Source organism: Leptosomus discolor, chromosome 4 (assembly GCF_034619465.1).
Source record: "Leptosomus discolor isolate bLepDis1 chromosome 4, bLepDis1.hap2, whole genome shotgun sequence".
In the NCBI taxonomy this organism is placed as follows: domain Eukaryota; kingdom Metazoa; phylum Chordata; class Aves; order Leptosomiformes; family Leptosomidae; genus Leptosomus; species Leptosomus discolor.
This window is the reverse complement of record NC_141394.1, coordinates 80,250,449-80,262,302: the sequence shown is the minus strand read 5'-3', so window position 1 is coordinate 80,262,302 and position 11,854 is coordinate 80,250,449. Positions and strand designations below refer to the sequence as shown.

The window sequence follows — 11,854 nt, the reverse complement described above, 5'->3', positions numbered from 1 at the left end:
TTGTCTATCACGGCGACGGGCGTGCGCGAAGGCCAATCAGCGGCGGCGACGCGCCGGGGTGGGCGGGCTCCGAGCGTTCACCTCAGCGCGGCGGCGGCGGCGGCGGGCGCAGGTTCGCGGGGTTCGTGCAGCGGCCGGGCCGGGCCGGGCCGGGCCGGGCCGGGCCGGGCCGAGCCGAGCCGGGCCGAGCCGACAGGGCCCTCCCTGGGGGGTCGGCGGGGACCGGGGCCCTCCGAGCAGGGAGCTCCGGGGGCGGTGGGGTGGGTCTGTCAAGTTTATTGGGAAGCAGCGAGTCTCGCAGCGCTGCCCGCGGGGCGGGAGGGCCGAGCTGCGGGCGGGGGCGTTTCCCTCGGGAGAAGGAGCTTTGTGGCTTTTTCCCTCCGCCGTCCGTTTCCATGCGGGAGAAGCCAGGGCCTCCAAGCAGGATTCCCACCGGCTTGGCCTGGCGTGACCCTGCGGCGCCCGTGTGGCGAGGCCTGCACGAAGCCGGGATAACTCCGGGCCGGGCGATGGCAGGAGGGAATCGGGTTTGTCAAAGCAAAGTCCGGAGCTGAACTCGAACCCGAGTGGTTTTTTCTTGGCGTGTTTTCTGCCCAAGATTTCCCCTTGCGCTGATTGCCGCAGCGAGTGTCAGGCTCCTGTGGAAAAGCCCAAACTCCTACAGAAGAGCCCTCTGCTGCCCTGAAGTCTTTCTCTCTCTCTCTCTTTTTCTTGGCAGGTGCTGAGCCAGGATGGGTTTGGCCGAAGACAAAGTGTACGACTACATCTTGAAGAACCTCAAGAACTTCAAGAACATCCGTGTGGCGTCGCTGGCTGATTCCCTGAGCTGCCTGACCGATGCTGACAGAGTAATTCCCTGCTTTCCTCTAGTCCTGCTGGGCTCCTTCCCCAGCGTATAGCTTGGGCAGCGTATAGCTACCTCCAGCGTGTAGTTCGGGCAGTGTACAGCTGCCTTAACCTCTCAGCCAGACCCGCTCTTAGATCCTTTCTCAGAGTGGTGGGTGAAAAGCTGGACAGGACCCAGCAATGTGTGCTCACAGCCCAGAAGGCCAACGGCATCCTGGGCTGCAGCCAGAGCAGCGTGGGCAGCAGGGCGAGGGAGGGGATTCTGCCCCTCTGCTCCGCTCTGGTGAGACCCCCCTGCAGGGCTGCGTCCAGCTCTGGGGTCCTCAGCACAGGACAGACACGGAGCTGCTTGAGCGGGTCCAGAGGAGGCCACGAAGATGCTCAGGGGCAGGAGCAGCTCCCTGTGAGGACAGGCTGGGAGAGTTGGGGGTGTTCAGCCTGGAGAAGAGAAGGCTCCGGGGAGACCTTAGAGCGGCTTCCAGTGCTGAAAGGGGCTGCAGGAGAGGTGGGGAGGGATTCTGGATCAGAGGGTGGTGACAGGACAAGGGGTAACGGTTTCACACTGAAAGAGGGGAGATTCAGACTCGATATAAAGAAGACATATTTCACAATGAGGGTGGTGAGGCCCTGGCCCAGGCTGCCCAGAGCCGCTGTGGCTGCCCCCTCCCTGGCAGGGCTCAAGGCCAGGCTGGATGGGGCTGGGAGCGACCTGCTCTGGTGGGAGGTGTCCCTGCCCAGGGCAGGGGGTTGGACTGGATGGTCTTGGAGGTCCCTTCCCACCCAAACCATCCTGTGGTTCTGTGATCCGCTGTGTGTTTTATTTAGGATGAACTTCACTCCCGGGAGGAAACACGGGGCAGCCAAGCGACCGTCTACAGGTTTTACCAGCACCTGAAGTGCCGGCAGGGCTGGGTGCTGGATCTCATCGACGCGCTGCGCCAGAACAACGCGGGGCACCTGGCCGACGAGCTGCAGGACGTATATGACTCCTGGCAAGCCCGTATGTAGCCTCGTTGTCCCTGGGTGCTACCACGGGGGTCTGATGGAAATGGGGACCTGAACCACGGCTCCTGGTGTCTGCCAAGCAGCTGGCCTCTCTCCCTGCCCCGGCTTCCCAGGGGCTTGGGGGGTGTCTGTGACCGTCCTCAGGGATGTCCCTCACCCCGGTGATGTGCCTGGGGATGGTGGGGTCCTTGTTCGAAGGTGCTTGGGTTGGCGGTGGGTTGGGTTTGTTGCCTGAGGGGAACTGGAAAGGTGATTGAAGGGGTGCTGCAGGCTCGGCCAGCGTGGGGATAGAGCAGCAGCACGTGAGGGGCTGCCTCGGCCCCACGCTCGTCCTCTGCCTCCTCGGCTTTTCTCCTGATGTCACCGCTCACGAACCACCTTGGCTTCCTCAGGACCCCCAGCGCGCACCGCTGCCTCCTTCCGCCCCGCGGCCAGCGATGCCCGTCCCGCCGTCTCCTCCGTCGGTGCCCAGATGCCATCCTCAGGGCCGAATCCTGCTCCAGACGCCCCTTTGGCTGAGCAGCGGCACCGAGACCTGCCCGCCGACGGCCGCCCGCCTCTCCTGCCCAGTGCTCCCACCGCCGCCAGCACGGAGCTGGACGCCAGGGCCCCGGTGCAGGAATCGGTAAGCGAGGCCCGTGTCAGAGGGGGACACAAAGGTCCATTTTGGACAGGAGCGTTGGCGCGGTGGGGCCTGGGGAGCCTGTGGTAGCGCCAGGCTCGTTCAGGGACACCCCAAGCAGCCTCTGCTTGCTGATCCCTGCTGCGTGCTTGCTGTGTCTGGCGTCATATAGCCTACATATGGCCCTATAACTGCTCCCCTCTCCTGCTCCCCCTCTGATCTGTTAGTCCAGGCTCCCCTCCACAGCCCCCGATCCCCACTGCGAGCTCCGCGGTGGGTGCTGAGGAGAGACCCCCTCATCGCCAGGCTCACGTAGGTCAGGGTTTGGGGCACTCCGGTGGTCCCAGACCCCCTCATTCTGACACAACAATTTAACACAGCTTATTTCCTTCCAGCTCCCCAAAAACCTCCTGGAGCAAGAGAGTTCCCAGCCACCTCCGCCTGAGAGCCCGGTCCGTGACGGAGCGAGCGATGGGCACGGCAGAGAGGGGCATCTCTCGCATCCCTTCGAGGCCGTGCAGGTGGCAGCGGGGACCCCCAAGGCAGCCAGCGTGGCCGTGCCATCGGCTGTCCCCACCGAGCAGGGCCGGGACTGGCTGAGCCGCCAGCAGCACCCGGTGTGTGTGGACAACGGGTGTTTCGGGAACGCCAACCACCTGCGCCGTGGCACGCCGGGCTTGGGTCTGGGCAGGTCCCTTCCACCGAGGGACGTGAGCTCTGCTCGCAGCCCCCAGCAGCGCAGGAACGAGCCCGAAGAGAACTTCTACATCTCCACTGAGTTACCCCCGAGGCTGCAGGAGACTGCTCGCAGCGAGGGGCCGCAGCCCCCAGACTCGCTGCCGAAAATCCAGGCTGAGCACGGCGACCCCCCGGGCAGCTTTGTGGATGTGCGCAGCCCCCTCCTCCTCCAGCAGCAGTTTGATGCGGAGCAGAAGCTGCGAGAGCACCAAGGCGGAGGTGGGTTTCCTTCCCGATGTAGCCACCGTGCTGACGGGGAGCGGGGTTGGAGGTGCTGTCAAATGCCCGTCCTGCTTGATGGTGAGGATGGAGAGGGGCAGAGAAGGTGCAGGCATGGGGTAGGGCCCTGCTGGGAGGCCATGGCGACCCTCCCAAGGAACAGTGGTAGCTGTGGTGGTTGGTACAGGACAGCCCAAGGTGCCTTCGGCCTTCGTGGCCCATGAGCACTCCTGGAGGTGTCCGCAGCAGCTCTCTGTGCTCTGTCACCCATCTCCTGGGCCGCAGTGACCTCCTCCAGGAAGGGAGCGAGGTGGGGCTGTGCAGAGATCCAGCCTGGCTGCTTGTTTTTCCCCCTGGTTTTCCTTCCACTTGTTGCAGTTGTCACTCAACTGTATTTTGGCACGACATCCTGACCAGGGCTTGGCAGAGGCACTTGCTTCATTTCCGATGTCAAACGACCCCATTGAACGTCTCTGCACCCCTGGTTCAGCAGCCTGGGGCCTCGAAGGGAGGAACAGACTGGGGGTGCTGGCTGGGCTGGTGCTGGCTGGTTTTACCTACTGGGAGAGCTCGGGTGCCGCTGCACGGGCAGCGCCCGGTGGTGCTGGATCCCCTCCCTGTCCCACTTCCTCAGCGCTGGGAGTATCCTGTTGCAGCATCCTGGCGGAAGAACGAAGCTCTTTTAGGACTCCTGATTAACCTGATAACGTTTTTTTCTCCTCCACAGACACTCGGCTGGAAACAACCACCCCCGTCGCTACCCCTGCGCCCAGAGACGCTTCCCCATCCCGCGACGCCTCCCTGAAGCCTCCGGTACAAGAGGAAAAACCACCCGCGGGGGAGGCGGCCAGCAGCACCCCCTCCGTGCTGACGAAGCAGAAAGTAGGTGACCTTCCCCCTCACCGCTTGCATTTCGTTCAGCTCCTTGTGAACTCCCCCTGGTTGAGAGACTTTCTGCTGCAGTGTAAGATTTTGAGCTGGTAGCGAGTTTATTCAGGGCTTTTTTTTCCCCACTGTCTTCACGCTCCCGTCTGGATGCTGTATTTTGGAGTGTGGGAAAAGGGAGCCAAGGTTTGTTGGGCTGTGACTCCTTATTTCCACTCCTTGACTTGCCAGTCAGCCTTCTGGCTTCCAGCTGCCTCTTGGCACCCCTCTCCTTGCTGCTTGTCTCCCTTTCCTTCCTTCCCATATCTCCCCCAAATCCCAAAGGTCCCCCGGAGCCCCAGCACCTCCCTGTCCCGCTCAGTTTCCCAGCCCTGGGAGTTACCTGTGACCCAACCTCGCTGTTAGTGGTTGAAGATGTGGTGGTTCGGCGCTGAAGTGGGCTTGTGCGTGACGTGGGTGCCTGAGACCAGGCCAAATGGGTGCTCCCTGTGGCACCCAGTCCCTCTCATTGTCTCCCAAAGGTGCTCCCGGCCTCGGTGGACCCTCTTCCAACTGCTACAGGAAGATTTGAAGGCACGTCTAGGAGGACAGCATCCCAGGTGAGCTCCGGCACGAGCATCTGGGTATCTTGCAGCAACGTGGAGAGGGATGTGGAGCTCAGCAAGCCGGGTGTTCTCCTCTCCATGGCTAGGGAGAGCCCAGAGGTGGCCAGCAGATGCCCCGGTGGCCCCTATTCCGAGGTGTCCGATAGCCTCACCTTCAGCAGCGACCCGCTCTTGGTGAGCACGGATAGCTCGAGCTCCGGAGAAGCTCTCTCCAGAGTCTCCTTGGGATGCCCGGCTCCAGCAGGTCGTGCAGACCCTGGGGAAGGGGAGGCAGCGGGAGCAAGCAGAGAGTCCCGTCCACCTCCGAGCTGGGACAGCACCTCCCTGGGCACCCACGAGGTCCGCGTGGCCCATTACCCCAGCACCCAGCTCGAGGCAGGCAGTGACCTCCAAGATGGAGCCGGTCCCCTGGGAAACCCTCCGGTTTTTGACTCAAGTAGGGGTCATGGCACTGCGACCAGCTCATCTCAGGCCAAAGTCCCCCCAGGGGACAGCCATGGCCCGTCCCTGCCATACATCATTCCGGCTGTGGGCATCGCTGTGATCTCAGCTGTGGTGTTCCTGGTGTACGCTCGATGGCAGAAATAGCCCTGGGGTGGATGGGATGCCACGACCGTCGCTCGGCCTGGGCGGTTCCTCTTCGTAGCAGGAATTTGGCCCACGTGATGAAGCCTGAAGAGCGGGGAGGGTGATGGGGGCATTGTTAAATCTCTTTCTGGCAGGTTTTGCTGGAAGAGGCCTTGGTTGCGTGATGCTGTTGGGTTTGGGTTTGTTTCCCGACCATCCTCTTGTCTGTAGCCTTCTCCTGTTACACCCATAGAGCGGGTCTCGCTCAGGGAGCGATCCCTTGAGTCAAAAAAGAAAGTCTTCATGGTGATGCTCCACGTCTTCCTTCTTTGGTCCCAGGAGGCTCCAGGGAAACATGTCCTGGTGGTCCAAAGGGTGACCTCCCCCCGGCTCCCTCCAGGCAGTGCAGCGAGGAGAGGTTTTGCAGACATTCTGTGCAAGTGGAGCCGGTTTTGTTGGCTCTGCTCATCTCAGCTTGAAAACGTGCCCGAGGGTCTGTGCAGCAGCCTTCATCAGGCGCCTCGTGTTGAATTTGCCTCACTGGGCGTCCCTGGCTCTGCTGCTGGGACTTTTGCTCAGCTCTGCTGCTCCTTTTCCCCCCCCCTCCCAGTGCTGGGTGCGTGGGCAGGACCCCGGTGCAGCAAGTCACACTGCCTTCTGCTCCGTCGTGGCGAGGGACACCCCTGTGAGGAGAATGCGCCAGGCCAGAGCACCAGCGAGCTGTCCCCTCACCTGGGAGCTGTTGTCCTGCTTCGGTGCTTTGCTTCAGAGCATCCTCCCCTGCTCCTGAGGGTCAGGGGTGGGCTCTGGGATCCCTCCATGCAGCACCGACACCCTGGGGGTGAAGCTGAGGGTCAGGAAAGAGCTGCCTCTAACCAGCTTTCTCCAGGATCAACCTCATTTCACCCCCTTCCAGCCAGGGAAGGTGGGATTATGCTTTAAAAGGGACATTTCACACCATGCCAGTGTTAAGCAGACTCGGTCCCACACAGGATTGTTGGGTGACTTTTAATCTTTAGGATGTATTTTTAGAGCCTGGCTAGGAGGGTGGCTGTGGTTCTCGCCTTTCCCGATGCCTGGTGCTATGGGATAGGGATGTAGGAAGTTTGTGTCCAGGATGGGACACAAGTAGGATCGACTCCGGGCATTGCAGGGAGGCCATACCCGGTGGTTAAAATGCTCTGGGTTATCTCGAAGGTCCCATTTAAAATGGCAATCCGTAATTTCCCTGCTATCCAGGGATCAGCTTGCAACGTGAGGGGATTGGGCTGCAAGATTTCGGAGATAAAATCCTCAACCCCAAATAAGTATTCCCAACTTCCCCCTGCCCGGGGCAGCTTTCGGGGGCAGAAGCAGCCCCGCTGCGTTGCTGTTGGCACGCGTTTCTCGCTCTAGGCAGAGTTCAGCCATCAGGAGTCGTGCTGCCCGCTTCTGTCCCTGCGGCTGCAGGTTGTTCGCCATCTCATCTGCTCCCTCCCGACAGCACAGGGGGACAAAAGTGACAAAACGACCTTTTTGTAGTTGGAGGGTTATTGTAGCGAGAGGATTTCTTGATTTCTTTTTTTTTTTTTAAGCTCTAAAGATGCCAGCGCAGACTTTTGGGTGTTCCTGCCCTCTTGGGGTTTGCTGGGGGGCAACAGGGGAGCTGTGGCAGGAAGCAGATCTGGGCAAAACATGCGATGATCCGGGTGTGGATTCGTACCGTGGAGGGCTCGTGCCGTGGGCTGGCACGGCTTGAATCCGGCGAGCCCGCAAGGATGCCGAGGGCCTTAAACCATTGCAGCGGCTCGGGGCTGCGCTCCTAATCCAGGCTGTTGCTTCTTCCCTGCTTCACTGTGTCCAGGAACTTATTCCTCCTGGATTCCTGCTGTTCGGCAGAGCATCCCCCAACGTGACCTGGAAGAGGCTGCCCAGGGAGGCTGTGGAGTCTCCTTCCCAGGGGATAACCAAAACCCACCTGGGCACGATCCTGTGTGACCTGCGGTAGGTGACCCTGCTTTAGCAGGGGGCTGTCACCAGATGATCTCCAGAGGTCCCTTCCAACCCCGGCCATGCGGTGATCCTATGACCTTCCTGCTGGCAGGGGAGCAGGAGGGGAGTTGAGCTCCCCAGGTCCTGGCCGCAAAGCGCAGCGATGGGAAGGGTCCCGTCGGCCCCACGACGGGGCGAGTGGCTGCTCCTCCCTCCTGACGCTTTCCCTTTGCCCAAAAATGCAAGAAGTGCCTCCCTTAAACGATAAGGACAATAAATACCTGCAATAGCGAGGTGTTGATTTGGGTCTGACGGGGCTGCTCTCCCGGTGAACCTGAGATAGTCGTCGCTTGCTCAGTGCCCAGCGCTTCATCCATCAATGCTCTTAAATGCACTTGACCTCCTCTGCTGGGAGAGGGGACGTGGGGGCTGGTCTTCCAGGAGAAAAAGCTGGAATTCCCCATCAACAGTCTCAAATAAGCTGGGTTTTTTTTCCCCCTCAGCTTTCATAATTTTGTCAGTGAGGGCTTTTCAGGGACCTGCCACCTCCCTGTGAAAGCGGCAGTTTTCAGCACTAAGAATCGCTCTTTATTTGCAGCGGGTGTGAAAATCTCCCCAAAGCCTTTCACCTTGTTAAAAGGCTCGTGTTTACTACTGACTATTGGGCTGAAATAAAGCAGAATACGTATCGCAAAGCAGAGTACATGAGTGTGCGTAACCACACTGCAGAATCTGTCCAAAAATTGGTTAAAGAGAGAGGGCACGTGATTCCGAGGAAGTCTGTGAGATCTCAAACCAGCAGCATCCGTACCAAGGCCCTCTCCTCTGATGCTTTACTTGCCTGCAAAACTCTGCACATGTTTTCCCACTACTTTTTAGCAATGGCTTGCACACTTGGCCTTTTCACCTCGAATCACTCTTGTGAAAGTGCCGCTTTATCACCACTTCACACTCGGTACAAGCGCACGTTACGGTTTTCTGCTGTGAAGTGCCGGTATTTTCACAGTTGTAATGTAGCACTTTGAAGGCGTAATCAGCAGGTGACCCTGCAGGAGGGAGCTGTGTCCCTCCACATCTTTGAAAAAAAGAGAAAAAAAAGCTTTTTACTAACTGTATAATAAAATCTTTTGCCACTCCACACTCAACTTGTGACGTTGCCGTGTGTGTTTGTAAGATGAGGGGGACGGAGCTCGGCTTTCGAAGCCTCTGCGGAGAAGGAAAGTTTTGCCGTAGAAGTTGGCTGGAGAATGAAATCACTCGCTCGGGGAGTGGAGGCTGCAAAGAAGGATCCAAACAGCCCTCTTCTGCTTTTTTGGGAGAGGGCTGCAGCGTTTCAGGCACCTTGGTTTTCCCATTTCAAGAGGCCGGTGCCTTTAGAAAAGGCCGTTGTACAACTTTTGCCACATACAATTCCAAGCGATTCCATCCGCGGGCGTTGGACCGTTTCCCTGCGTTTGGATTTCCTGGAGAACCCTTGCCTGTGTGTCGAGGAGCGTCTGCTGGGAATTCGGCTTCCTCACCTTCTCCTCCTCCTCGGCCTGCCTCTGGGCAGCCAGTTCTGGTCAGACCCTTGCTTTGATCTTCAGGGTTGGGCACGTCGGGGGTGACACCTCCCGTTCCACCATCCCAGAGACTTGAGGTGACATCCCAGGGTTTGGGGGTAGGTTCAGACAGTGCCAAGAACCACCGAATCTGCGGTCCCCTGGTGAAAAGGGGCTGGCAAACCCCTCTCTGTTGCTCACAGCGATGTCTGGATCTGTGCTGGGGTCCTGAGGAGCAGGAGGTTTGTGAAGCCGTCGCCAGAGGGAATGCTTCGAAGGGCCCTGCTGGCAGAGACGCAGCAAGTCTGAGGCCATCAGTCCCTATTGGGAAGAGGTGGACAGGATTTGGAGATGGTTTCCAGACCTCGTTTCGGAGCAAGCACAGGTCCTGGTCTAGAGGATGCTCGTCACGGCAGGTCGCGGGAAGCCCAGACGGCAGGTTCAGGATGAAGACGGAGAGGATGGTTCTCGAGGCAGCGCAGAGCTGAGCTGCAGAAGTCATCTCCTCAGGATGTTGGGGTTGCTGAAGAGGAACGGGACAAGTTCTGGGAAGAGAAATGCACCAAAGGCCTTTAAGCAGAGCTCTGAGCTGCAGACCGCTGCAGCTGGAAGAGAATTTGGAAGAAACAGGCTGTGGCTGAGCGGTGGCAAGCTGGAGGGAAGGGACTGGATGTGGCCACCAGGAGCAGATGTCTGCTGAGCTGGGCAGTGCGCACCAAGCCCAGGATGCTGCTCGCTCTTCTTCGTGATCCAGATTCTCCCACATCCTCCGGTCGACTCGGATCCCGGGATCCCGCACCGAGAAGGGACCTGGGCCACCTTTGCCACCCTGGGTTCCGCTCTGGTGTGCAGGCACCAGCGGTGGTTGCCCTCCAGGTACCGCTCCCCGTCTGCTGAACAGCTTTGGGCTTGGCCTGACCCGCAGAAAGGAGATACCAACGTCACCAAAACCACCACCGTGCCCCGTCTGGCTCAGCCCTCGCTGGCGAGGGAGCCCACGGGGGGAGACAGCCTGCGGCGTGTGCTTTTTGGGGACAAGTAGGAAGTTTTCAGGCAGCATGAAGGCAACAACCCTCTTCGGTATTTATATGCTCGCTGCGCTCGCCCAACAGGAGGTTAAAATTATACAAACTGAACCCTTTGCCCTGTTTTCACCGCAGCAGCCAGAATTCAGCCAATTCTTGGTGAAATTGTTGCACCTTCTTTGACCGTCGGCCGCTTTTCCCTTCGGTATCGAATTAACGCCTGAGGATTGCGGTGAGCTGAGATTAAGGCGGTGCAGGTGAAGAGCACCAGGGGTCACTGGGCTGCAGTTGCACGCTTGGCCGTGCTCTAGGTATGTCAGACATCGATTAACGTTCCACCTAGGAACCTCCATCGTGGAGCTGTTAATGACATCATCCCGTCTGTTTCCCTCTCGAATGTCATCCCGTTGATCACTGCTGGCGCCCCTCCTTGTGGTCACCTCTTTATGGACGGCTACTGCTGTAGTTGTTGGCTCAGCACCGACGGACGTAGGGTCAGAGTTTAAAGATCAGGAGGCATCAGCGCTTAAATTACGGTGTGATATGTAGGGGAGCCGAGGATTGGGTCGGAATCTTGATTCCTTGACCCTTGTTTCTTTGTCCCTCCTCCTAAACCTCCTGTCTCGGTTCCCATTTTGTTGTGTCCGTCCTTGCTACTGAGCTTGCAAGACCTTTGGAGAACTCGAGCGTTTTAATCTGCCCTCACGAGAAGGGGGAGTTTGGATCCAGCTGGATCTCTGAGGCCTTAGGAAGGCCAGCGGGATGGATCCAGCTGGATCTCTGAGGCTTAGGAAGGGCAGCGGGATGGATCCAGCTGGGTCTCTTAGGAAGGGCGGTGGGATGGATCCAGCTGGATCTCTGAGGCCTTAGGAAGGGCGGCGGGATGGTTCCAGCTGGATGTCTGAGGCCTCAGGAAGGGTGGCAGGATGGATCCAGCTGGATCTCTGAGGCCTCAGGAAGGGCGGCGGGATGGATCCAGCTGGATCTCTGAGGCTTAGGAAGGGCGGCGGGATGGATCCAGCCGTGTCTCTTAGGAAGGGCAGCGGGATGGATCCAGCCGGGTCTCTTAGGAAGGGTGGCGGGATGGATCCAGCCAGATCTCTGAGGCTTAGGAAGGGCAGCGGGACGGATCCAGCCGGATCTCTAAGGAAGGGCGGCGGGATGGATCCAGCCGGACCTCTAAGGAAGGGCGGTGGGATGGATCCAGCCGGATCTCTTAGGAAGGGCAGCGGGATGGATCCAGCCGGGTCTCTTAGGAAGGGTGGCGGGATGGATCCAGCCGGAACTCTGAGGCTTAGGAAGGGCAGCGGGATGGATCCAGCCGGATCTCTAAGGAAGGGCGGCGGGATGGATCCAGCCAGACCTCTAAGGAAGGGCGGTGGGATGGATCCAGCCGGATCTCTTAGGAAGGGCGGCGGGATGGATCCAGCCGGATCTCTTAGGAAGGGCAGTGGGATGGATGCAGCCGGATCTCTGAGGAAGGGCGGTGGGATGGATCCAGCTAGGGTGGCGGGATGGATCCAGCCGGATCTCTAAGGAAGGGCGGTGGGATGGATCCAGCTGGATCTCTGAGGAAGGATGGCGGGATGGATCCAGCTGGATCTCTGCGGCCTCAGGAAGGGCGGGGGGCCGGGGGCCGCCCCACAGGGAGGAGGTGAGGGAAGCCTCGTATCTGCATATGCAAATCGTATGCAAAGCAGCCCCCCCCTCCCGCGGCCCAGCCCAACCGGGCCTACTGCAGTCTTCCCTTTGCCCCCCCCCCCAGCGTTGCTATAGTTACCCGGCCTGTCAATAAGCCTGCCTTCTCCCGCCCCGCCCAGACAGCCGCTC

At 59.6% G+C, this 11,854-nt stretch overlaps 1 protein-coding gene across 1 annotated transcript; it reads left to right on the top strand.

The window, feature by feature from the left end:
• The first annotated feature begins 677 nt into the window (after positions 1-677).
• MAVS (mitochondrial antiviral signaling protein) lies at positions 678-8,603 on the top strand. Its single transcript, XM_086463962.1, has 6 exons — positions 678-848; positions 1,672-1,846; positions 2,244-2,476; positions 2,869-3,430; positions 4,158-4,312; positions 4,837-8,603. The coding sequence occupies exons 1-6, from the start codon at positions 732-734 to the stop codon at positions 5,506-5,508; spliced, it is 1,914 nt and encodes a 637-aa protein (XP_086320088.1). The 5' UTR covers positions 678-731; the 3' UTR covers positions 5,509-8,603.
• The last annotated feature ends 3,251 nt before the right edge of the window (positions 8,604-11,854 follow it).